Raw genomic sequence first — 27,262 nt, forward strand, 5'->3', positions numbered from 1 at the left:
TAGGAACACAGACCTACTTTTACATGAGGCTACAATCTGCAAGCTGCAGCTTTTAGTATCACCTTCTGACCTGTAGACACCTCTGAAAACCTTCACACCTTAAAAACCCTTTGTCTAATTCAGTTCACTAACATCTACAGTCTTAGGCTGACAACTAAGATAAGAAGTGCAAGTAGGTAACTAAAGAAGAGCACCACATACCTGTCTGGCATCACTCCCACTGCAGTACATTAACCAAGCCTGCTGCATACTTAGTTGTAAGTACATTTGAGATGTTAAATTTTGCTTTTCAACTTTTCAGAAAGGTAGTAGTTCCCTCGCCAATAGAAACCATTAGCTCACAAAACAGGTTAAGTGTGTACCCATCTTTACACTGGGGAGAGTGAATACAGACAGGTGAGAATGTTCTTTATGTCTAAACCAAGAAAAACAAGAACTTAGCTGGTGAAACAGAAGAAGGTGCATAGAAATTCATATTTCAGGTTACAGAAGTGTAAAACAGAGCTGAACTTCGGATGTTAATGCCAGCATTTCTGAAGTGCTGGACTCAAACTGCAGCAACCACAATTCACCAAGTCAATTCTCAGAAGAATTCTCTGGAAGAGTTCTCTTTAAAACAGCTAACAGATGATGGTGGTGGCTGTTCAACAGATCTTCGCCGTAAGACAACAAAGCAGACCTCTATGCTTATTTTTTTTAAACTGAAGATTTATTGGAAAGAAAGTGAATCCCATATTTTTTCACCAATAAAGGACATTTAACATTTGATATAGACTGTATTCAAGTAGAAAAGATTACATTAAAAATTTCTACTATTGCACTTCGGACAAGTCATGGCTAAGCTACTAAAATTAGCATTCCAGAACAAAATCATACACAGTCTTCAGAATTTTAGTGAGCTGCCTTGAAAGATTTCATTAAGATTTCTTTACAGGTATTTGGATACCTGTACTATTTTGTACAATTCAACTTAAACTCACATAAGAGTAATTCCTGTAATTTCAAGGTAAAGGCAAGCTTTAGTAATTATTTTGGCAGTTTCTTCGTTTACAATGTTTCACACTTCAGGCAAATACTGTAGTGATTCATTTAACTCTTGTACAAGATCCCAGCATACCCATGAAGGGCTTCAATGCACATGGGGACTGAAATACACAACCCCTTTAACACATTATTTCACCAAATTGCCACATTGTCAGGAACTTCTGTGGCTCACTGAAATAGACAAGTATTTGCACACAGCAAGAGGAAGTCTTCACATGCCAGGCACAGCAGAGGCATAACTGGCATTGTTTCACATTATAGCAGTCTCTGGCCAATGAATCCCAACAGGGTTTGTCACTGCAACAAAGCCTGAATGGGAGAGAAATCCAAAAGGGAATCCCAGCAAACTGCAGATAGGGATTTTAATAGAAGCACAAAGGAGAAATTAACCACTGAGTCGGTATTAAGGATCAGAGAAATGGACAATTATATCAAAACAGAAGAAAAATCCTCTCTACTCGTTATCAAATATATTTAAAAGGGGTGTGATAATCAAGAATCATAGCAAGTATCAGGCTAATAATGGCTGCTGGGGAAAACAGTTCAGGGCTTAATCAGTAACTAAAAAGCTCTTGCTCTGGACTGGTATTTAAAGATCTTGTTACATGAGTATTGCATTTTATAGAAGCATGAAAAAATACTGCACCTGAAATCTGCACAATGAGAGAAAAGCCATGAACTTCACACTTTGCACAGTGGGTGCAATGAGTGGAAAACTGCAGTTCAGCAGCAGCTTCTCCCCCTTGTGTCTTGTTCACGTTCCCAAAACAGGTTCACTCAAAACTGTTAAAAAGATACCCTCTATATCCTTCACCTTTACACCCAGCTCTACGTCTTCAGAAAAATAAATGAAGAATGTTAGTCATTAAGGTCCATTTTATTAATAGCAGCTGCTTCAATTTTTATGGAAAAACAGTGTCAGCAGCTCTTAATAATGATGCAATTAAACTTTTGTTTCAGTTTTATGTTTACATAAAAAGCAGAGTCATTTACTTGGACCAGCACTTTTTCCCTTAGTCTAGCAAACCATGCAAGCACTCTGTCTGTCTGTAGGAGACAATGTAATGAACAAGGCTGATGATGTGTACAGACTTACAGGATTAGCCTGTGAAGGACCAGTGTTCACTATGCATTCTCTCCAGTAGTTTTCTTCCACTGTTACTTTACCATGACAAACATTCGTGACATTTTAATACAGACACTGTGTAGCACTTATTTTATCTTATTATTTTGCTGTAGGTCCTGTAAAAATTACGCTGTTTGCAGGCTTTGTCTTTGGGGCAATATGCTTTTAAGTTACTGTTTTCAGTCACAGAAAAAAACCCACAAAACCAGACCAGTAACCCCACAGTTAACTCCAGCTATATGAAAACATGAGAAAAATCATACTTTCAAAACTTGGTACTGAATACCAGGAAGCTGAGTTTTAGCAGATGATACGCAGACATTCATCCATCTCTGGATATCAGTTATTCATACAAATATTTGTTTAAATGCTGCAATGCATCTCCATTAAAGCGTTAAAAGTAAAGTGTAACATAAGAAGCTAAACCTAAGGTAATTAGTAAAACACAAAATAATGGAGGACAAGAAAAGATACACTTTCAACTCTCATAAAAACCTGAGCAAGTATACCCTTAGGTGAAAAAATAAATCAGTTATCACTGTTTACTGATGTTCTAGATGCAATTGTAGTTACTTATTGGACTTGTCACCTACTAACTTACACAGAACTTTTGTGATGCTTACCTTTTTTCAGAATGTATAAAAAGGCTTAAAGTCTATTTTGAATCTGAATTCCCTCACTTGTATCTAACAAACAAATTCTACATTTCTTACTATAAAAACATCAAGCTGACCTTGAAAATAACAAAGAAAGTGCTATCACAGAAAATTCAAACTTGCACATTTGCTTCCAATGGCCAGCTAAGGCCTCATAAGCAACAAAAAGATGTCAAAAAACTATTAAAATCAGTACTGTGTAACTATAGTCAGCTTACAGGCTTTTTCACACAATTTCCCATACTTAAGTTTGTAGGTGTACACCTTTGAAAAAAAAAGTAAAAAAGAAAAGGCAAACACAAGAACAATCCAACCTAACTGCTAGTCAGGCAGGTTCTCACTTGAAAACAAGTTGTAATTATTGCTTTTCCCTTTAAGCAAACAAAAATGGTGGCCAAGCCCGGCATCTTGGGCAGTGCTAGAGCATTCCTGGAAGCCCAGGAATACTCAGTCCTGAAACATCTGAAACATGCTGGTATGGAAATGGTATAAACCAACATCTTTTCTTGAATCATGACACAGTTGCAATGACAGCTGTTTCTTGTCTTTAAAGTGATACCAGTTATCTTCTCTAGTCTCAATTATAAGTAATATTAACTATTAAAAAAAATCTCAAGAAGTCATGCTGTCAACCAACAAGAAGCATTCTGTATGCAACATAATACAAAACAATATAAGGGATCTTCACCCTGTAATTACAGCCATATTTTAATTACCTTTTCTGTGAAAATACATGCAAACAGCGTATCTTAAACTGCACCCAACTCTACACCCTGTAAATTTCAGATCCATCCTCCAGTCAGGAACTCCAGGCCTGGCAGAGCATCTGCAAGATGAGAAGGTGAGGAAGCTGACAGGGTGCCAGGCAGGAAACAGAAGAGAGATGCAGAATAGTGCAGCCAGCTGAAAGGGCCCTCTGTACCTGCATTCTCAGGAGAAGCACACAGGACTGGAGACCAGCAATAGGGATAAAGATGGGTCTGAAGACTGGAAAAGATTGTAAAGTTTAAGAGCTATATGTACGTGCCTGCTATTTTTCTTTACACCCAGTTTTCCCTTCTGGGCATGAGAGTACACTCCAAGGCTGTGTACAAAATCTACATTCATGTTTTAGTATCTCATCTGGAAAATTCAGGAACTACCTATCAGTTTGGCAACCACTGTGTTTTCACATGAAAAGATATAAAAATTCAGGCGCTATATAGGAATGACAGAAGGAATGTAAGCAGGTCTTTATCATTAATTCAGCAACATCAGTAGCAAACGAGCCATTTATCCAAATGATTCTTCAGGACTTTATTAGTGCCTAGCACTTACTACACAAGACAGACTGCCTCAGAGGGCCTTGATTTCAGTACTACCACATCCTAGGTACCAGAAGAATACTTCAAATCTATACCACAAAGTAGTGATTATGATTTGTCAGAAAAATGCCCATCTGTTTTTTTTTTACTCTTAAAATTTTCCATTACAAGTTCACTACTACACCATAGTAGAATTATCATCTGTAATATCAAGTATACCAGATTGTCTTTGAAAACAATGCCCAGATGTGAGAGTGTAAAATGATTATAAATGCTAGAAAAATACAACAGACCAATGTTTCTGGAAATAAAACAACTTACTGCACTGAGAATTCTTTTTTTCCCCCCATGAACACACACAAGGCTTCAGTAAGGTAGTAAAAAATACCAGACTTGTCATCCTGAAAAAAGCATGATCATAAACAGCATGAACTCCGGTCCTTATTTCCATTTCAGGTATAACCACCAGGAAAAACTGTTTTCAGTATTTGGAAAGGCAAAAGTTATCTCAACCGTCACTTCAATAAAAATTACTACAACTTATGAAAATCAAGGAGATTTAAGCTTTCACAAATAATTTAAGGATTTTTTTTTTTGCTACATAATATGGAAGATAAAAAACTTCAAACGTTGCTTCCATCACTATCATCTTCCTTCAGCTTCCTGTTGTTTCAGTGACTACAAACATGAGTAGCATCATGTAATATCTTACTACTCTCAACAGCTTGATGAGACTAAGAATTGGAGTTTAATATTTTAACTTAAAATATTAATTTTTTTCCACAAGACGTATGTAACAAAATATATAGTCTGTTTTGGAAGCAAGTCTCTTGATAACAAGTTTCTTTGCCTTTTACATCTACAATTGTTCTGTCTGGTATGATGCAAGTCTAAGGAAAGTCTAACGGCTAGAGTTATGCAAGTACACCCCGCTCCCCCTTACTTCACTAGTAAATAATGTGACTGCATACAAGATACTTGTAAAAGTAATAAAACCCTTTGATGCTCCATTTTTATGCTGGCAAATACCTCTCCTGATATAAAAGGCACTTTGAAAACCCAATATGGTTTGGTTCATTAAGTTTGCAAAGTACAAACAATTGTAGAAACATACAACTATATTGAAGCATGTCAGCCATTGTGACATTATCTACAAAACAGATTTCCAATAGTTGGTAACACTGGTTTTATGGGAATGAGCAGTGGTTTCAGCAGCTTCACTGAAGACATGACAGGGTTTCCAGTACCACAATCTTAGTAAGTAAAAAACCCCCCAAAACTTGAAAGTTATGGGGCCCAAAAAGACAAGACCCAGAGTCTATAACATTCATTCAATATTTACTCCCTAGAAGTGAACTCCATCCATAGGCCAAGGACAGAAATCTATTCAGTCAGTTCCAGAACAGGTGGAGGCAGCCTCTCTCTTGAGAAGTACAGTTGTTGTAGCATTACAGTACAGAAAGCTTTGGTCAGTTTCAGAAATTCACTACATGGCTGCGACATCAATCTGTATGTAAAGCTGTCTTACTCCTGCCTACAGAAAAGAGAAGGAGGTTAAAAAAACCTGTGAAGTCAAAGCAATGTAACTGTCCTGAACACCAGCCCACATCAGTAAGCAACCTAGAAAAAAACCTCTCTATCTTACTTTCCTGTAGTTCATCTTCCACATTTAGCACATCATTCACTGGCAGACTGGCAATTATATAGCTCTTCACGCGGTCAAGTGCACATACATAATTATATATTAACATTAGCTTTGCTACACTATCTTTTCCAGTTCATCCTAAATAACTGGCACACACAAAACTGCACAAAAGCAGTTCTAACTTTCTGTTGTACAAGTTTAAGTTCCTGAAAACCAAGCTGCTTGAAGACCTGTCGGTTTAAAACAGAGCTAAGCATAAGACTTTTTCGTTTGAACCAATCACACACTCAGATTTTAGCAAGAAACAACAACTCTAGTAAATTTACATGACATTGTGGCACATAACTTTCAGTGGAGGCATGTGAATTACACAAGAGCATTTCTCTTTGCAGAAATCCTATTAAACTAGGTGTAGATGGATTTGTCTGGTTTTATCATCATTCAGTATAAACCACTTAAAAATAATTCAATAATTTTTTTTTTAACCTCACAATGTTGTGATGGTCATTGGTTATGCAATGTGATCTTGAAGGCTGAACACTGCTGAAGATGAGGTTGTCTTCAACTATTATCAACTTGCTTTTAGCTGAGTGGCAAGATTAACTATCCATTATGTTAAGATTAATGAGGGTCAGTATTGCTGAGGAGAAAAATCTCTGCTTGCTCCAGCTCTTCCTCCACTTATTAACATAGGTCAGATATGAAAAATTACACTTTATTCTCCTTGTTCCCTTCCTATACACAGAGCTCTTTGTACCTGCACAGCTACAAAACAACTGAAGAGCTAACAACTCACTTGAAAAGTACAGTCCTAGGGAGACTTGAAATGTAAAAGTAGTTTCAGTGCAACAATGTTCTGCATAGTCTTTCCCAAAAGATATTCCTCAGTTTCAAACTATATAGTCTACAGAATAACCCATGCAGACTGATTTCTACCTACTCAGTATCTAGACCTGTATGTGATGGAACACCGCAAAAGGGACCAAACTTCATTAATAAAGTTTGATTTTACAGTATTTATAACAAATCCTCCTTGCCTCAGTCTCTTAACATAAAACGAAGTATGTTTCACTGGGGTCCCCATGACTGACTACTTAAAAATTCCTTAAAATTTAAGGAATGCAGAAGAATTCACGCACTCAGCCAGCACACTATAGGACTGGCTTCAATGGTGTTTCTTCTGAGTGTCCACAAACCAAGTATGCAAGACGCATAAAAAAAAACCAAATCAAAAATCCAGACTGGAATTTTTAAGGAGTGCTTGACAGATGCAGAAGGGATTTGTTAAGCCATCACATATGCATACATAAGCTGCCAATGCAGCAGACCAATGGCTCATTTGGAATACGAGAAAGAACATTCATGTGAGCACACAAGGATCCTCCCCACTGTAGAAAGATTTGAAAACATTTAAGCAAGAACTAAACAGCTGACAGAAGCATTTTTTCTACAGTATGAAGTAAACCTGATCAGAAGGAATATTTTCTTAGCAGCTACAGAAGTCCTTGTTACTAAAAAAAAACCACTATGGAAAAATATAATAGCTTTTTTTCAACTTCAGTCCTCCAATGTCAAGAATAAAACCAGGATATGCTTGGCTCTGAAAGGTGTAAGAGGGATAGTAGTTTTCCAATTTCATTCTTCATGAAATTTTCTTGCAGGGGTAGAATTTTCTAGTGGACTCTAGGTTCTACCTGTAAAACATTTACATCCTGTAGCTATACTGGAATAGACAGCCAAAAAGAATTTCATGTTGGTGGTTAAAAAGCATAAGGAAGCAACAACAATCTTTCTGAAGTTTGTAAAGTGCTAATCCCAAGGTAAGAACTATCAATTTCTAATGAAGTTTCTGTTGTTCACAAGAATTCCAACCTTTCATATCAACTACAAGTGCTATCATTATCTAAAAATTAGACCCTGTAGGGAAGCAGATGTGAACACACTGTTGGGATACAACATGCCAATTGATGGTTACATATTAACTAATGATCACCATAGCAAAGACTACAAAATATGCAAAGCCCATGGATTCTGAGAGGGACAGAAATGAAAGACAACTACAGCACAGCAAAAAACAGGCAGGATCAGTCTGTGGTCACAAGCCCTGCCTTGAGGGAAGCCTCATCTATTCTCTTGGTTTCTCACACAGGGTTTGAACTTAATTTGATACACCCCAGACAACTACAGTTGCTATCTCCACTGAGTGGTATCAAAAACTAATTCAAAGATGTACAGCAACTCTGTCTACACTACTTAGTATTTTGAAAATTTTCAATGCAGCTGCAGCAGAGAAACTTTCCAAAATAAGATATCAAGACCAGAAACATTTAATTTTTCTTTGTGCGAATGATCACGTAACAGGCAATTTACACTTTTAGATGTGATTTCCACTGATGAGAAATACCTGAGTAAAAATATTGTGAGTTTGGCTTTGAATCCATCTTCCATCAGCATCTGGAGCTACTAGTAACTTCAAAGTCCCTATGTAAACATCAGTACAGAGGGTCCAGAAATGTGGATCATGTAAACTGTAAACTCCTTGCAACTGCTGCACCTACAAATACAAGCAAATTAAAAAAAAGAAAGTTCAGAAAATATTTAGCTTTACTAAGTTCTTCTACAGATAATACTTTAAAAGCCAGTACACTCTTTTACCTCTAGTTCACTGTGCAATTTGAGATATTTCACTTAGTATTAGTATCTCAGTAATTATAAGGAATGTGAAAACATACAGATTGCATATATGTGTAATGGATTTGTATCTCTCTGCATCTATGTTCTGCATATATTTTACTGAAACCATTTCTGAAAACAGTCGTGTCCAAGAGAGAACTGTCAGTAACTGAATTTGAGAGGGAATTCAATTAAACCAGCAGTTTTTGCAAATGCAAGAATTTTCCGATAAAATAATCTGGAAGAGTCTACCTATTAACAGGAATATATCAGTATTTGTGCAAATATTTTGTGAGGGCTTAGCTTTGCCCTGATAAAACCCTTCTTTTTCCTCTGTCCAATTTTAGCGAACCCGGCACATGACAATTACAATCCCATAGCTTCCTGAGGAGAGATGGCACTCCTACAAGTGCTTTGTAACATTGCAAAGGTAGTTCAAATGTTCAGCTCATGACGTAGTAATAGATAAGTCAAACAGGAGTGCTGGGAGAGGTCAAATCTGGAGTAATCTATGTACTTATAAATACACTTCCAATGTTAGTCCACTTAAATTTTGCTAAGAACTAGATTTTGAGCGAGACAAAAACTGAACAAAACAGAAAAAGATTTGATTCCACATCAAATACTTGGAGAGGAAAAGCATGAAAAAACTTGGAAAGTATCTATGTGTTTAAAATAACATGGCATGTCTTAAAACAGAGTTGAAGCTACATACAATTTAGGACTTTGGAAAGATAAGAATCAAACTGGTACCTCCATTTGTACAATCTAAGGAACTTTTCACAGGCATTACTGGGAAAACATCACAAAATATCCTCATACACACAGTTGGGGCTCCTTCAATCAGCAGCTTTATCTGAAGCAAAAATGGACTAAGAGCTCACCCTCTGGTAGCACTGAGGAAGGGCATTTTCCAGGGAAGGAGGAGTTCGTTGCATCAAAATTCCAATTGATTCTTTCAAAAGTGGAACAATACTGGAAAGAAAACGAAGGAAGTTACCTACTACATTTTCAAAAGATGCAGAACAAAAAGCAAAATAACATTCCTTAATGCTCTTGAGTAAGTTTTCTTTAGTTCTTTAAACACAAGCTGAGAAAGTTGCTGTGAAAACCTGGTACAAAAATTAAAAGGATTGGCAAAATTTCCATGGGGTCTTACTAAAGGCAAGTTTACTTTGCCCCCAGATCTTCCAGAAAGACAGCTGGTGGATAATCACAAAAGATTTAACAGTTTAATCATGGAATTTGAGATGAACTCTTAAGTTTCTTGAAAGTTATATGATAAAGCAGCTGATAAGTAGAGCTCAAAACCTCCTTCAATTGCAATAATTCACAGCAAACCATAAAAATATGCATCTGAAATGGGGTTTGTGTTTGGCTTAAGGCATATTTTTTTACAAACAAATATAATAATGGGGAAATCATAAAATAAAATTACTATGAACCAGTCCAACTATAACAAAGTTATTTTCTCAGAAACAGACAACTTAGCACATTCTTGGAGCCAACTAAGTGTAGGGTCTCATCCAAGTTCAAGGAATAAACATTTGGAAGCAATCAGAGGTTCCCTCCAGGCCAAACGGTCTCGTTTAATCTGTCAACTGAGATGACATTTAATACTCTATTATTATTACCTTTTTTTTTTTAAATAAACCTAGGAAAACAGTAACCCCACACCTTGAAGCTACCATTAAAAATGCATACCCTTGGGTATTCAGTATGGTGATTTTTTCTTTTCTTTAATGAGTAGTGCATCATGTTTGGCTCAGTAGAGCATTCTAAAACTCTCAAGAGGATGACGAGTGTCTATAGCTCAATACTGAAACTTAATTAGCAATCTAATTTCAAGAGAATTAACACCACCTAACACTCCAGACCAAAAGCAATAATATTTTTCAGAAACTGTGTGCTTAATTTCAGTGTTCTGCACTGGCATCACAGCTGGAGTACATAGAAGTCATGGGATAAAAAGCAACCAGAAAACATTTGTAAGAAACTATTGGGTTTTCTGTAACAGCAAAGTGAAGCATCTTTGTTTAAAAATCTCATGAAATGATGTGGCATGCACTGCGTAGACTGGCTGGGGATTTGCAGATAGTGAACAGGAGGATCATACCATTCCTTTCTATTTTCATAGTTCCATTTGTTGATGGAAGCAGTGCTGTCTGATGGACTGCTCAGCTCACTCCTAAACTAAGCCCCCCTTAGCTTGTGTTAGGGGGAGCTAGAGGGCATGTAACTCTTGTCTAATGAGTCCCTGGGAAAACAAACACCCTAAAATAAAGTCTCCTTACAGACACTGGTTATTCCAGCCAAATTCACTGCCTGATGCACTCCATCGCATGGCCTCATGAAGCAGCACTGCTATGAGATCAGAAATAGGAAGAAGCAATTAGGGGCAGTCAGGAGTTGACTGAACTGGACCTTGTCACCAAGACAATTAAACATTTAGCAATGCAAAAACTGTCAATCTGTCCAAAGGAAGCTTAATTGGAGTGTCACATTGTACAGATAGTGGATTACAGAAGTTTATGGAAAAAGGTTCTCTTATCAATGGACCCAGCTCACTAAATAATGTCCGTGTCACAAGCATTACATCAAAGGGAGCTGAAGCTGCCAAAATACTCAACTGCTGAATTGATTTCAGTTTAACTCACTATTTAAAATGCTGGTTTGCTTCTTAATAAAAACCTTGAAAGACTAATATACAAAATCAGGATGCAAACTGTATACAAGATTTTTTGAGTACAGACTGCATCCCCATAAATTTAGCAAGGCCTCTCTAACATATGCATCCAAAGGCTTCAAAAACACATACACAAGCTGCCCATTTTTTCCCAGGAAAAGCACTAAAGGAATGGAGAATATAGGAGCTTGCCTTTTTACTGGAGCCACTAAGAGTCAAAACAATCCTTGAAAGATATCTTTAAAAAAAAAAAAAAAAGTCCAATCTGCACAACTTATTTATATGATAAAAATGGTGTGCAATATCTGAAGGAATGGAAATTAACTGGCAAGTAGGAGATTTGATGAGCCAGCCTACAGAAATCTAAGACTAGAAGGATGGGTGTGCTAAATCATCCTAAACTTGATCAACAGTGAAACTTGTTGATTCATTCTGGAACAGGATGCACATTGAAAAGAGGAAGTCAATACCCTGTTAGAGAGCTCTTCAGCTGAAGGAGGATTAAAAATTAAGACCTGCTTCATTCTGAGAACCTTGGTGCCTAAGAAATTTAGTTTCCAATGTTAAGTCTATCCAATCAGCAGAGTGTATACAAGCACCAGAGACTGTGTTTCCTTGCCAGGCAACAGGGTGCAGTCTGAAGCAGCTCATATTGGAACCATTAGTTCAAAATCAACTCATGTACAAGAAGGTGGATGGGGAAAGACTCTCCACTCCTACAGCAGATAATACAGCTTAGAAATTTTCACCTCTCCTGTTTTGGTAATGGCTTCACACTAAAGCTTTAAGAGAGAAACCTTCTGTGCAAGTTTTTTGCCAAAAAGTTGCACAAGTTACCCTTTTATCCAGAATTCACAAAAAGGCTAAAACTAAAAATGTTTAACAGGAGCATCAACATGTTAAAAGTCCAAATAGATGTAAATCAGGATGTGGCTTGATACTGTAGGGAAAATCCTAGGTCACACCTCTCTCCTCTAACTTAGACACAGTGGTTAGCAACAAATTTATCTTTTGAAATGCTGAAAAGGCCAAAAGACAGATGCAGTGATGTGTTATGCCATCACAAATACTGTCTGAGCATAAAAGCCCATGCACTCATCTCTGCATCCAAAAGGACACCATCTTAAGGCAGACTTCTACTGTAAGCCAAACTAATATGACAAACTATAGAATCCAGTTTTCCTGATGTCTTAGGTTTTCAATTTTTCACACATACTACTGAAGTACAAAACCTTTAGTTAAAAACCCAAAATCCAAAAATATGCTCTTTTTCCAAATAGTATCTGAAAACCAGCATTACTTTATCACCAGGAGGCATTAGACACATTAGTTCCCTCTCATGTGACTGAAGAAAACACCAGGAAATATAATACCCAAGAGGCTGAAAATGTATTTAGAGAATTTGACCAAGGTTTCCTTTTTTTTTTTTTTTTTTGATTAGTCATTAGAGCAAAATACATCTGGTTGTCTCTGCAGCAACTATTGCACTGCTACTTCCCTTTTTTTTAATTTACAAAAAGATTACTGAGGAAAATAATACTGAATTTTCACCAAGCAGAGAGTTTCTTCATGCATAAGGACTCTGGAAGCTTTGCAGCAAAAGCAAACACAATTTTCCAATCATCTCTGATTACCAAGTTTTGAATCTAAAATACCACACTCTCTCACGAGACAATGGAATTGAAAGAGGTACTGCCCTGCAGCAAGGCTTGGGACATGAACATATCCTCTACAAAATCCATAACAGCAAAAGTGGTTGATGTGTGCAAAGTGAGCTAGCAGCACATCACACTTTCGCAAACATTGTTACAGAGTAAGTGAAAGGTGTTCCAAAAGATAAAAGCTATTGACATGAAACTGATAAATCCAGCCCGCCACTATGATGCATGGCTTGATAATAATGAAAAGTGAAAGCATCAGACTCTTAACCAACTTGCATCACATTCAGATAATGCTCATGCTTGTTCCAGTCCCATCCTGTTTATGTGGCTGTTTTTGTAGGCACAACTAAGGAGACTGTGGCATTGTCATGGTCTTGGACAGCAAGGCTGGAAACAACTCCAGGGTAAAGAACGCTTTACACAGTCACTGTAGTCAAAGCAAAGCAGGAAATCCATTTAGTGCTCTTGGCACTATAGAAACTAGAGTATACTTGTGATTGATTTTGTTGAAAGTCAAACACTGGTAAGTCTCAAGACCACCTATAGTTCTTCAAATACCATAGTTAAAAAGCTGCAGCCAGATTTTGAAGCCTAGTCTTTTTTTCCAGCCACCATACACATCTGCAGTGTCAAGATTGTCAGCCAGTTTCAGAACTTACACCACCAATGACAAGCATGTAAGTGCTATGGCCCAAACATTTGAGGCATACACCCCAAACTTTAGATATTTCCTCCCCTAAGGCTCTAGCACATTTTTTCATGTTCAAGCTGCTCTAGACCTTATGTAAAAATGATGTAACCCATGGAAACAACTTCACCAGATGACTGAAGTAAATTGCCTCATTTCTTTGACCACTTAATAAGCAGTCTGCATGCTCTATCCAACCTAGTATCATATTTAGTCTACAGTGGCTTGCCAGAAACATGTGGCTCAAATAGTGGTTTCAGACAAACTTCTTGCTTCATACTGGAACTGTGGCTTTTGGTTGATTACTATTTTCACGTAGCTGATTGAAATACTAAAATTGGTTCAACATTTCAGAATAAGGCTTAGAAGCCTACGGCCACAGAATAAATGAACACTTAAAGCTTAAAAATGGTTTAGAAACTTGAGAATTTGTTATCAGAAATTGTTAATATTAAATTATGAGGAAAATACCTTAGAAAAAATTTGAACAATTTGTACCTCAACTACGGAACAGCCAAGCATTTGAAAAAACAAAACAAAAAATATCAAAACTTAAATGCTAATAAAATTCTCATCTGTTTGAAGCATGTCCTATTTATGCTCTGTAACTAAACTGACACTTGTGTGACACAGTACAGAAAGTAATCAAAGAAAGATTCACCAGATATTAGTGGTAGCAACCAGGAACACTCAAAAGCTACAAACCCCTACCCACACCAGCTTCAACCTTCCAAACTGGCCACAGATCGATGAAGCAGAGGTTTTTCTTTAAAGATTACAGAAAATAGCCCTACAATTGAGAAACCACAAACTACCAAGCCCTCTTCTCAACAGAAAAATACGTAAGTGATGAAAACACAGCTTTCTATATCTGGCATCTTGCTTTGGCTCTCTATATCAGAACAGTAATGTGTAGACTATTTTTCTTCCTCCAAAAAGATAAATTTTGCATGAAATGTAGCAGGTATTAGTAATATCGCTCTTTCTACTGAAGACAAGCTTTTACTGGGATATGGAACAGTCATAGTCAACTAAGAAGAGGTGACTGACCTTACCTCTTTATACTCTAGTAACAGCTACCTGATTTCAGCTTCCACTAAGCTTCAGAGTATATTTATTTGTCAGTGAAAACACCCTCCGAAGAAACCCACACCTGATTTCCACTGTGCAGCCACAATGTTCTGCACAAGGAGTTAGGAAGAGAATGTACCACCTTAGAGCAGCCTTAGTGAAGGAGCAACACAGAGCAATTGTGTCAACAGTTGGCAATTTGCACTAATTAGAGATGTTGTCTAGAGGAAGGCTCACCTACTTGAATTTAAAAGCACTGCTTAAATTCTGTGAAGAGGCACTGCTAAACCCTTTGTGCATCTGCACAAACAGATTACAAATTAGAGGATGCACAGTTTTATGCTGTAATGTTAAGTTCTTTAGTCATCCTAGACAGGTATTTTTGGCATGTGTTGCCACTGTTTCAGAAAACTGAAAACCAGACTCACTAATACCAGGCAAGACTAGCGTAAATCAGCAAAATAACTATGCAAAATGTTCTATACACATTCCTAAAATGCATGTGTTTTGTATTTAATATCTAATGAACGATCTAGGAAATCTAATGAAAATAGCTTCATCAGACTTTCAATAAAACACAGCTTACTGCACTGACTTAAACTGCAACACCTACTTAATGACCTTAGAGTATACAAAAAATTTACGTGCACTACACTATCCACGTTTTGATTAAATACTTGCTTGGACATGCAAAATGTAAGATACTAATGCAAAATTGCTGGTATATCTACTTTTATTTAAACTATGTTTAATCAGGAAAATTACGAAATTGAAATGCAAAGTAATTATTTTTGTAAAATTTGAGGCAAAATAATTGAGAATCATAGTCAATGTCAAGAAAATTTCAAAACATACTCAGATAATGAAGCAGCTAGAGTTGAGAACCTGTAAGTTCTTTGTGGTAGTTTTGTTATTCCGCTCTATGAATTGGTTATTTTAAGAAAGGCAGAGCAAAATACCATGTGATTTCATAAATGCTATCCCAAATCCAGTAATGGACACCAAATTCAACATCTGTATTCTTCCATTTTAACCTAATTACTTTTCTAGATTACTTTGTACTACTTGTATCATAGTATCTTACAGAATATAAAAGCTGCAAGTTGGTGATACAACGTATACTTCGTTTTCACATAGAAGTGTGGGGTTTCTACACTGTAACAATCAGAACAGCATATCCTGTTTATCTAAGCACAGAAGAAATGCCAAATCTGACCACTCTCCCAGCATGACCTTAGATTCACACTCACGAAGTCATCTGTAATATCCACAGCTGTTTCACAGGAAACCTTCCTGATGATAGAAACAGCCCTGTACTACAGGAAAGTATTTATCCAATAGGGGAACTTGGCCTTCGAGAGCAAGTGAGAAATGGCCAGTAGAAGAGCTCAAAGATAGATACACATAAAAGACACTCCCCTAGAAAAGAAATCTCCAGCACAAATAGCAAGTTGACAGCCAAGAACAAAAGCATTGCCACACAGATTTTGACATTTCAAACTCTTTACTTTAAAATTTAGAGTACTCAAAGACAAAGAAGAAGATTCACATGTTTTTCCTCCCAGTAAGAGCTGTTAGGTAACATTAACAGTAAGGAGAGTATTATTGCCTGCTCTAGGTCATTAATTAATAATTATTACATTTAATGTAGAATCAGAAGTCTAAGCAGGTAATTAAAATAGAATTTAACATTTTGTGTGCAAGGTCCTGGGGCAATACCAAGCACAATGGCAGGCTGGGCAGAGAACAGGTTGAGAATAGGCCCCAGGAAAAGGACTTGGGGTGTTGGTTGATAAGAAGCTCAGAACGAGCCAGCAACGTGCCCTTGTATCCTGGGTTGTATCAAAAGAAGAGAGGCCAGCAGGCCAAGGGAGGTGATTGTACTCTGCTCGTGAGACCCCATCTGGAGTAGAGTGTCCAGTTCTGGAGACCCTAGTACAAGAAGAACATGGACTTATTAGAGTGAGTCTGGAGGAGGGCCATAAAGATGGTCAGAGAGAAGAAGCTCCCCCTGGAAGACAGCCTGAGAAAGTTGGGGTAGTTCAGCCTGGAGAAGAGAAGGCTCCGGAGACACCGTATGGACCCCCTCCCATCCGTACCTGAATGGGGCCTAAAGGAAGGCTGGAAGAGGGACTTTTTAAAAGGCCGTGTTGGGATAAGACAAGAGGTAACACTTTCAAAATGAAAGACAGTTGATACAGACTAAATATTAGGAAGAAATTCTTCATGGTGAGGGAGGGAAGACAGTGGCACAGGTTGTCCATGGACCTTACAGATGCTTCATCATTGGAACTGTTAAATGACAGGTTGCATGGGGCTTTGAGCAACCTGATCTAGTAGAATCTAAAATTCCATGAAGGAAGGTTAGAACTAGATGATCTTTAAGGTTCCTTCCAACCCAAGCCATTCTATGATTCCTAAACATACATGCACGGGTCCACTTGTTGATGTACACATATACTTTTATGCCACTCTACCTTAGGTTGGTTTAAGTAGCAAAAGGAACATAAGTGGGCTACTCTACACATAGAAAATTCACAAATATTGCTCTGGAATAGCAGACAATTAGTTAAGGCCAAATGGACAAACTCCCCAAAGGACAAATTCCCTGAAGAAGTTATTTACCAAGATTGCAAATAGGTCCATGTAAATGACCAGGAATCCCCCTACACTAGATATCGAACATCTACCTTCTCCCCACCCCAAAACCACAAGCACCCCCTCAAGTAAACAGGAAATAAAAAAACCAAAACAAAACTAGACATTGCTCTTGCCACTATCAGTCTGAAGTCTGATTTCTTTTCCTTAGGTTAGATTTAGGTGACTTGAAAAGGTTAAGGACAAAACTACTATATATCTCAGTAGTCAGTTAGCTCCTTGCATTACCAGTACAGAAGATAACCTCATGAGAAACTCTGAAACACCTTTTGCATTGATTCTGAATGAGCATTTCACACACACAGCAAAGTGAAGAATAAGGCAGAACAAATAATACTTTTACACCCATTAGTGTAAATGAAGATTACTAAATTCAAACAATAGAAAAGGTGACTCAAGCTCTCAAAGAACATCCATTTGAAACTGCCTGGCATCGTTTGTCATCGCGCTCAAGTGCATTTCAAGCAAAGCCTGAGTAGTTAAGTCTGTTGGACTTCTTAAAAAAATTAAAACACAAACCCTACAATTAGTGTTTGTTCCACAGCTCTGACAGTCTGCAAAAAATGCAGGCTTGCTTCTGCTGTCCATGATGCAGCTGACCACACTCAGCATAATGATTTTTGTCGTCATTTACAGCATCATGCACCAACAAATAATGTTTCAGGCTAAGGTCAGGCTAAGGAGCTGCAGATCAAAAGACACATCCAGACAAATTTCTCCAGGATTTTCATCATAGAATATGGACTCCAGACATTCCTCTTAGTTGTGCTAGAATACCTAAAAACAGCTTTACTATGAAAGCTATATTATGGAAGACAGTATTTTTCCAACTTCCATACGAATGGAAGACAAAAACAATTCTCATTCACATGGTATTTTCTTATCAGCATTGCATGTGTACTTTGCTGCACACAAAGACCCTTAAAATGCAAATGGCATGGAAACCTTTACTCAGCTATTACTTCAGCAATAGTTTCTTGCCCCTTGGTAATCTGCACATTTTATTTCCCTTTTTTTGAGATTTCAGAATTAGAATTAGTTGGTAATAATTTGTTCTTTATGAAATAACAGGAGATTTAAGTAAAAATACTGTTTATATTAAACTAGTAATTTAATAGTGATCTCTAGCACAGAAATTTCTGTGGGCTTTTAAGTGTCTGAGGCATGTTGTCCTGTTCTGATACATAGGGAGATTCACATCAATAATTCTGTGAATGCTGCCATGCATATGGTTCAAACATGCCATATATGGTACAAGCATAAGTAGCTGCAGTTAAGCAGGTGACATTCACCACTGCTGAAGAGACAAAGTTGTTCAGTTATTAGGTTGTAACTGGAGTTGTGGCACTCTGCCCTATTGAAACTACTGCCAGAAACGCCTCAATAACAGCATCACTGAATGACACAATTGCTTGTCCAGTATAATCCAAACAGCTTCCCATTTATAGAGACTTTGATAAGCAACAGCTGGGAAAGCCCAGAGCTTCCTGAAGTATTTCCATCAGATCTTAAAAGGAATATGGACATTTGAGAATAAAAGTACAAACAAAAAGACAGTTCTCACTAAACAAAAAAATAAAAATTACCAGCCTTGATTTGTCAAGGACAAGGGCACATTCTGTGCCAGCAGGCTCAACTCTGCTGCCCTGAAGCCATTCTGCTCCATTTACTGCAGTACATTGGTTTACATAAGCATGCACTAAATACAGAGAGGAATCCTTCTACAGTTTGAACCTGAAAGACATTTTTGTAGTATTATGCAAACAGGGGTAAAATATGCAGATTTAAGGCCAAAACTGTAGCTGTACAGAAAGGAAAGATAGAATGGCTGTAAACAGCAGAAGTAACATATCACTCTTGCAGGAAAACCAAATGTTGTAAATCATTAACGTAAGAAACAAACCTTTTAATCTGAGCTGCAGTTCGTTCTGTAACTAGCATCAAAAATAGTATCAAATAGTGATATCAATGCTTACCTTACACCTATAAGTAGTGCTATCAGCATTGAACAAATAGGATCTGCTATCATTAGACCATAGTTTTGCATCAGTATAGCAGATATGATTACACCAATACTTCCAAGCGTGTCTGCAACAATGTGTAGAAATACACCTATAAAAGATTAATTGATATTACAACTGGGTATTCTTAAAGCCAATGGAGTATTTCAAAGTTTATGGAGCAGAGTCACAATAACTAGGTAGCATGATGTATGCTTGTTCAATTTGGGGTCAATTTCTGGTCAAACACAAAAAGGTGATCACAGAATTTCAACATATTTGTAGAATATACACTATTTGAAAAATTTACATTATTTTCTGTACTTAGCAGTAAAGGGCATTTCATGGCATGGCTATCAACTTCCGCAATAATTAAAAGATGCTGCAAACTTTTTTTCATTCTATACCCACTCATATTACTGTGAAGAAACTCATGTTCCCTGACACCTACAGACACTGAAAAGTACTACATAAGATACGACTGTTAAGAGAAACAGCTCTACAAAACTGAAAGATGCTACTGCTCTATCAGAAATATCTTGTAGAAGTTCTCTGGCAAAGAAATCCAAGATAAATGATTTTGAGAATACTGCAAACATGAACAGCTTCACGGTTATTTTGAAGAATAATACTACCTTCAAAGCTAAAGAAACAAGCTCTTTGCCACTAGCTACAATTTAGCCTCTGGAGCTCTCTGCTGGCAACGTCAGGAATAGTCACTCAGAAACAGCTTTTTTTCAATACAATTGTCCAGGCTCGGATAGTCCCTCCTCACAAAAACAACACACAAGTATCACTCAGCTCTTTAGTGATTTTTCCCAGTGTGTATTTGCATAGGGGGCTGGCTGGGATGGAGTTCACAGCAGCGTGCGTGATGCTGTGTTCCGACTAAAAGTGACTGATAACAAACCAACTTTTTAGCTGCTGCAAACAGCTCTTGAACAGCATCAAGGCCTCTTTCTCACTCTGTCTCCACAGCAAGTATGCTGGGGTGGGCAAGGAGCTGGGAGGCTACACAGCCTGGGCAACTGACCTTAACTGACCAGAGGGATGTTCCATACCATGTCACATCACACTCAGCAGTAAAATTCAGGGGCAGTTTTTTGCATCACTTGTGGGAGTGTAGTTTGGCGGGGGTTTGGGGTTTTGCTTCGTTTTCCCTTTTTTTTTTTTCCCTTTTTTCTTCACTAACTAAATTGCCTTTATCTCAATCCAAAATTTTTCTCTTTTAAGTCTCTTCCCTCTCCTATGGCAGAAAATTTATTGAAATTTTCTATTGAAAAATTTAAATAAAATTGTATTAAATAGAGTCTTCTTAAAATGTGCCTTTCGTGAAACAACTGACTTTCTTCTGCTGAAGAAGTACTGAAACACACATGCATAGCACATAGAAATTCTGGAAGAGGCTGACAATGTTCTTTTTCAAGGACTGCAAACAAACAAGCCAGAAATATCAATCAATAAAAGAAAATAGTATGCATATTAGGGTATGCCAAATAATAACTACCTCCTACATTACATAATTTTCTCCCTCTAACTTTTGAACACCTAAAGGAATTAATCAGTACTCAAAACTGACATCTAAATTACCAGCAATGTATTTACATTGATGCTCAGGAGACAGCAGGCTGCAACTCCTTCGAAAATTTACCACCTAGTCTAAACCAACTACAATAGCTTGATGAAATGCAACTTTTAAGCTCAGGTAACCCCTTAACAATTATAACAATTATATTCTATCCTAATAACACTGTTTTTCATTTTCTAGAGCATATGCTGCAATTAGGCTCCTTAGGTTCCTGTTTTCAACCACTCTTTTTTAGATCTTTATTTGATTTTTTAGCATCAGTAACAGAAGCTGAACCCCAATTTTTCCAATTTCCCTTTTAAACTGAGTTGACAATGCTTTACATTTAGACTTAATTGGATGTCTCAAGGCTTAGCTATGCAAAGCATATGACATTGCTCTGTTTACAAATGAAAGAGGAGTTAATAAAACAACTTCTCTAAGAAAAATGTAGCATTTACCCAGAGACACCCTAAAACAGATGCGTGACAAACAGTAAAAGGCAAGCAGATCCTAATAAAATTAACTTATTCCCATCATACCTTGTAAAATCTGTTTGTTGGATCCAGCCATCCCTTGAAGAGAGTGGTCATCTGTGAAGACAATTATTGGCACATTAATCTACACAAATGCTCTCTCTAGTGGTATATTGTTATGGTCTTCCTTTCTGAAATCTCTTGAATATAACAAGGTGCTCTAAATGACTAGCTTTTACTCTAGCTTTTACTCTACTGTTTAACAACATCGTTATTAAGTTAAAAGTCTTAGAATATTTTTTTTAAATATCACTTTGTATAATATATTTCTTATATGTATATATAAAAATAAAAAGATCAACGTTTTTTAATTAAAACAACTAAGAGAAATAAGACCTTTCTAGTATTTAGGGAAATAAGGCCCCCTCGAGAATATAAGCTATACAAACAAGAAGAGTAAAGTAAAAAAAAAAATTCCAACAAGAAATACTTCACTTACATAAGTATTTATACCTTATGTACAACAACAAGGATAAGGCTTGGAGAATGTAGAACTAAGTAAAAAAAATCCTCTCATCCAAACAGATCAACACCTCCGTGGAACAAATCAGAAAGGTATTTTAAGAAAAACTTGTTAACGCACAGAAAATTACTTCAAGTGAAGAAATGTAATAATTTATGCAAGTTGATTTTAATATCAAATTGCACAAAACAGACTGCTGTTTCACTGGGGTTGGGGGCATGGGGAGAGCAAGGAATAAGAAGGAGGGGGAGTTCCTGCTTTCCTAACAAATAGGCACCAAATTTCTACTAGGAAGGGACCAGCAAATTCATCATACTATTTGTCACCTCCTTTTTGTGATTTACCACACTATTCTCCATCTGAACATGCACATTTTCAGTCACTTCAGATTCTGGTTTATGGCTCAGGCAGGAAGGACTGACAACCCTGCATTACAATAAGGATTTCATTCACATGGTTCTAGTAAGTAGCAACCACACTGCCTCTTCTCCCACAGTGAAGGCTACTGATCATATTCTGCATACATGTCTCTTCACAGTTTGTCTTCATAGAAAAGATTTAACCACAGTTAAGATACCAGATACCGTTTTCATAATCAGCTTTAAAACAGATTACAACTACATGATGGGGAGAAACTTGTATTTGAGATCACAAACCAAGTACAGCATATCAGTCCCTAAACACCCAAACTGCTTGCTCATCTTTCCGGATACCTTGATCTGTAAAATAATTCAAATGAAGAATAATAACAAAGCAGCTTAATTTGGCTATTGATTTTAATGCAAAACTGAAACAGCACTTGATAACTAACTTCATGCTGTAGCATGCATCTATTTTATCTTTTGCCAACATGTTACAGTGAACATTCAGAAAAAGTAGGCAAAGCAAAATCCTTTAAAAACTAACACTGAACTTACTACAAGTAAAACAGCGTTTACCAAAATGAGTCACAAAAAAAGGCAGTGGCATTGCATGCTACTTCCATGTGTGGTCAAAACAAGATGTCAGCATCCTCTTTTTTTTTTTTTTTTCCCAGTAAATAACTAATAACAAATTTAAATTGAATCAAGATGGCTTATGACATTAACCAAATACCTACCATGGCAATAAGCCTGACCTTCAGAGTGTCCATGACTGTGCCCATGATCATGAGTGTGTCCTTGGGCATGTTTATGCTCATGGCTGTGACCGTGACCTCCGTGACTGTGTCCATGGCTGAGACCCCCATTAAATAGAGAATGGCTGTGTTCATGCCCTATAAACAAATATCATCATCAGAGTATACATTTAAGTATTGAACAGAAGTACCCTTACATTTATTTCTAAGCTACCTGAAACCTATTAATCTTTTAGGTCATCTTAAGGTATGGTTTAAAATAAATTAAGAAAATTTAAGAAACTTAAGAAAATTAAAACAAGCTGTTTTCCATCTAAATCTACTCTGTGCAGCCACACAAACTATATACCTGAGAAGTCAAATGCTTTCACACGCTCCCGCTTCCAAGACATGTCATGCTACAGTTGTAGCACAATTCGAAAAATGAACGCTTCATTAGATACAAGCACATTAAAAATAAATGTTTTAAGAAACCAGAAATTGGCTATTGTTCACATATTAAAAATTAAAGATTAAAACGCTGTTTAAAAACTAAAGACTCTTCTTCCACCAGTCCCTTAAGTTTGTGTGGTAAGCTGAAAGAGATACCAATTATCTTTGCAGAGAAAAAAAAACCAACCAAACAACACAAAAATGTTTACCACATATATTTAGGCAAATAAATACTGCATTTAAATTTAAAAGACACTAAGCTTAAAAGCACATGAAGTTGAATCATCCCATACTCAAAATTTGGTTCAGACACTGTTTGGTAAACCTTCCAGCCAAGACCTCACTTAACTCCAGAATAATTTTGTCCAAAAAGAACTCTGGAAATATCTTCCAATAAGGTGCAGAAAAGTGCATGTTCCAGAAAGCAGATTCTAGAGGTCTTCAAGTTAATTAACAAAAGAAACCCCATAATGACATACCAGGGCTAGTGCTAAAACATATATAATAATACATATGTTGCAACAATATTGCAACAAGTCACATATTCATTTGGCTAAGACTGCCACTAAAACAACACTAAAATGTAATTCTTGGGCTCTCATTGGGGGATTATAAGGCCCTGTAACACTGTATGACAAGAAAGGAAACAGTATTGAAAATTGTAGGCATCCTACCAGAGCCATGTGAATGCCCATGACCTCCATGTTGAAAAACAAATATTCCTATAAGATTTACAATGAATCCTAGGATAGAAACAGGAAGAAGCCTCTCATGATGCACGTCAGGAGGCTCAAGTGCTCTCTAAAACAAAACAAAACAAAACAAAAGAACAAACCAAGAAGCAAATACTGAGTTTTACAATCTCTTTACATTATTAAAAGGCACTGAAAAAACTGCTTAGACAGAGAAGCAATCTCATACAAACAGGCATATATAGGGATATAATTAGAAGTTACTGAGGACTTTCAGGTTTTGGGATGGTATACAGACAATCCTTATTATCTGAAATTGAAGTTTTATTATTAGAGCTGTGCAAGTGTAGCAGAATATTCTTATTGTCTAGCTAACATTTATCATAAGATTTCATTACACTGTGGGATGTGGCTCAACACATTCAAGTTTATTGTGATATGTAGATTGCTGAAGTCAGCTAAACAATTTCCAAGAGTCTAGAATACCATTTCTCCCTTTGTTCTTAGAAGGGTGAGAGGATAAGGGGAATAAAATGATGACTGCAAACAAATTGTGGCATTTCTGAAAACTTCTATAATCTACAATAATTTTACTTTTTATTCTTTTTTACCCTATTTTCTTTGGAAGATGTTTTCACTAGGCCTTTACAGGCCTAACACAATCTGCATCTGAAGTTAAGTGTTGCAGAGTGCAAATTGCTATTGACAGGGGAGAGAAACATTCACCACCTGTCCACAGGGGTGAAAGGTACAGGCGAGACAATGAATCTTTCAGCAGATGTAAAATTTTGAAGTTTTCTCAATTAAAAAATCCCCAAACCACTAGAATGCATTCTGAACTAGAAGTTAAAAAAAAATGGTAGTTCATCTCTCATTAAAAACCAAAACCGTTAAACTGATCAGAATCTGTTGTTTATTTTACTCTTAATCCTGCCTCACTTCAGTGCAAACACTGTTGACATCTGAATTTTCATCCTGAAATTTTAACCTGAACCTCTTATAGACAAAATTCAAGAAAAGCGACATTATAAGTCTTAAAGCTATTACTACTTGCTTTTTATATCAGACTTCAAGATTTGGAAAATATGCTCTTCCTTTAATGAGATACTCTGACTTCTACACAGAATATTTCCATTTCTTGTGACTACTCTCCTGTGAACGCATAGTTTAGTCTGCCTTTCTTGGTCTTATTAACCCTTTAACAATGAGAAGCAAAGATCTCTCTACAACTTATTTTACTGAAAAAAGGAAAGGGTAAATTGCACAATATCTTTACATACAGTCAAATTAACTATTCAAGAAGATAGTATAGATACACTGAAAAGGCTGGGTTACAAAACAGCAATTTCAAATTAACCTAAACTCCATGTCACAGATTTTTAACCGATTATGAACATAATTAATGTCAATAATTTTATCCCCACTATGTCCTACAAATAGATAACACAATTGATAGTGCAATTGACTTCATAACATACCTCAACACCTTCAGAAAAAATGAAGAATGCTGTAAAGATGAGGAATAAACCATTTACAAAACCAGCAAGTACTTCTGCTCTGACATACCTGCAGGAAAGAAAAAAGCAACAGCAGATATTGATACCTTAAATGATAAAAAATACAAGTGTACTAGAGTACAATCTTCTAGTTCTCAAGCAGTTGTATTACAGAGGGATCTGCTAAATAGAGAATGTAGTATATAAACTACTGATAAAAAATTCACTGTATTGTATTTTGAAGATAAATGACCTGATCTAGGTGGAAGAAAACTTTCCATACATCAAAATCTTCCCAATCAAGATCACCTCTACTCAAAGTTAGAGTACAAATATTTATTTGGAAGCCACAAAGTAAGTTAAACATGCAAGATGTAATTTAAGTCTCCTGATGTAAAGTTGTATTTAATATCAAACAACCATACATTAACATGTTCCTCATCTACTAGGAGGATTTTTAGAAAATATTTTGAGTAGAAATTAATTATTTCAGCTACTAAATTCTTCTAACAAAACCCAGCCAGAATAACATATAATTCCAATGTAGCACACATCAGACTTAGTAAATTGTGGCCATTCTCTAATAAATGGAACACCAGCTGTTGAAATGCAGAACAGTAATTGATACAGAATCTACTTTCACTGATATTAGTTCATGGTACAAAAATAGTTTATGGTACAAAAAATTCTTCCTAAATTCATTTCTAGGCACACTGGAATTCCACCTTAACTAAAGAGTTCTTTAGGTTTCAAACTACATGATCCATGCTTAGGCAATACAGCTGAAGCTAAATGCTGACATTCAGGTCAATAATGCTACGAGGAATGTAGCCATCTATGTTACAACCCATTTGCTATTAGTTAATCAGTATCACCAATTAATAATACTGTACCACCAGTACTGCTTTATAGGGTACAACCACAACATGCAATGGAACCAAGTGCCCTTCAAACAGAAACAGCTGCAGCAGCTTTATCCATGAAGGGTGGTATGGGATGATATATTTTAGCCTTAAAATCTGTGTTAATAACAGCCACAGCTGTTGAATCCTGCTTGTTCTGAGAAGCATGGTTTATAATCTCAAGAGCAACATCACTGAGATTTAGCTCCTTTCAGTTGACACTTTCTGTTCCAAAGAAGAAATGGGGCACCAGCAGGCTTAGATGCCCTGGAAGACACCTCACTGAACCGCAAGGACAAACCACTCTTGAAGCCACTCTTACCTTTACTGGTGCCCTGAACACATAACAGTGCAGGACAACTTTCTGCCATGCAACTTGTTTCCACTAATAGGATCACAGAACTCTCAGAATGATAAACTTGCTTCCCCAAAGCAATGCTTTCACAATTTTGTTATTTCTAAGGGAGAATCAATTTAAAGGTTTACATAACTCACCTTAGAAAACCACACTTTCAACATAGATTTTCCATGTTCTGCAAAAAAAGGTTTTGTTCATACAGTGAAAAATTACCACCTAGACATTTACCAAAACACATTAAGGTAACAGTCTGAAGTTTCTTACCCATATGAGAAAGCGTCATTTGACCTCCATTTTGAAATAACGGAAGCTGCTAATCCAGCCAATAGAGCAGTACAGTCAAAAAACATATGAAAAGAATCTGATATTAGACCTAAACTGGAAGGAAAAAAAAAAAAAAAAAAAAAAAGTTATGTTACAAATATGTTGAGCATGAACAGCATTTAATCTTTCACACACTAGCTGAATACCGTGTATGTATAAGCTT

General features: G+C 36.7%; 1 protein-coding gene across 5 annotated transcripts in view; it reads right to left on the minus strand.

Annotated features, from left to right (window-relative positions):
* Nucleotides 1-717: 717 nt before the first annotated feature.
* Nucleotides 718-27,262, minus strand: part of SLC30A7 (solute carrier family 30 member 7) — a 31,424-nt gene continuing 4,879 nt past the window's right edge. Inside the window, exons 3-11 of one of the 5 annotated variants that reach the window (XM_030454842.1) lie at nucleotides 27,040-27,148; nucleotides 25,498-25,585; nucleotides 24,002-24,128; nucleotides 22,878-23,033; nucleotides 21,322-21,372; nucleotides 19,189-19,324; nucleotides 9,333-9,423; nucleotides 8,180-8,329; nucleotides 718-5,664 (exon numbers count right to left, since the gene is read on the minus strand). In XM_030454842.1, coding sequence (XP_030310702.1) covers nucleotides 5,617-5,664; nucleotides 8,180-8,329; nucleotides 9,333-9,423; nucleotides 19,189-19,324; nucleotides 21,322-21,372; nucleotides 22,878-23,033; nucleotides 24,002-24,128; nucleotides 25,498-25,585; nucleotides 27,040-27,148 — 956 coding nt within the window. In that variant the 3' untranslated portion in view covers nucleotides 718-5,616. Of the gene's footprint in view, nucleotides 5,665-7,357; nucleotides 7,470-8,179; nucleotides 8,330-9,332; nucleotides 9,424-16,074; nucleotides 16,487-19,188; nucleotides 19,325-21,321; nucleotides 21,373-22,877; nucleotides 23,034-24,001; nucleotides 24,129-25,497; nucleotides 25,586-27,039; nucleotides 27,154-27,262 lie in introns of those variants that run through there. The other 4 variants (XM_030454839.1, XM_030454838.1, XM_030454841.1 and 1 more) reach the window with 4 other exon arrangements.

This window comes from Calypte anna, chromosome 8 (genome assembly GCF_003957555.1).
Source record: "Calypte anna isolate BGI_N300 chromosome 8, bCalAnn1_v1.p, whole genome shotgun sequence".
NCBI lineage: Eukaryota > Metazoa > Chordata > Aves > Apodiformes > Trochilidae > Calypte > Calypte anna.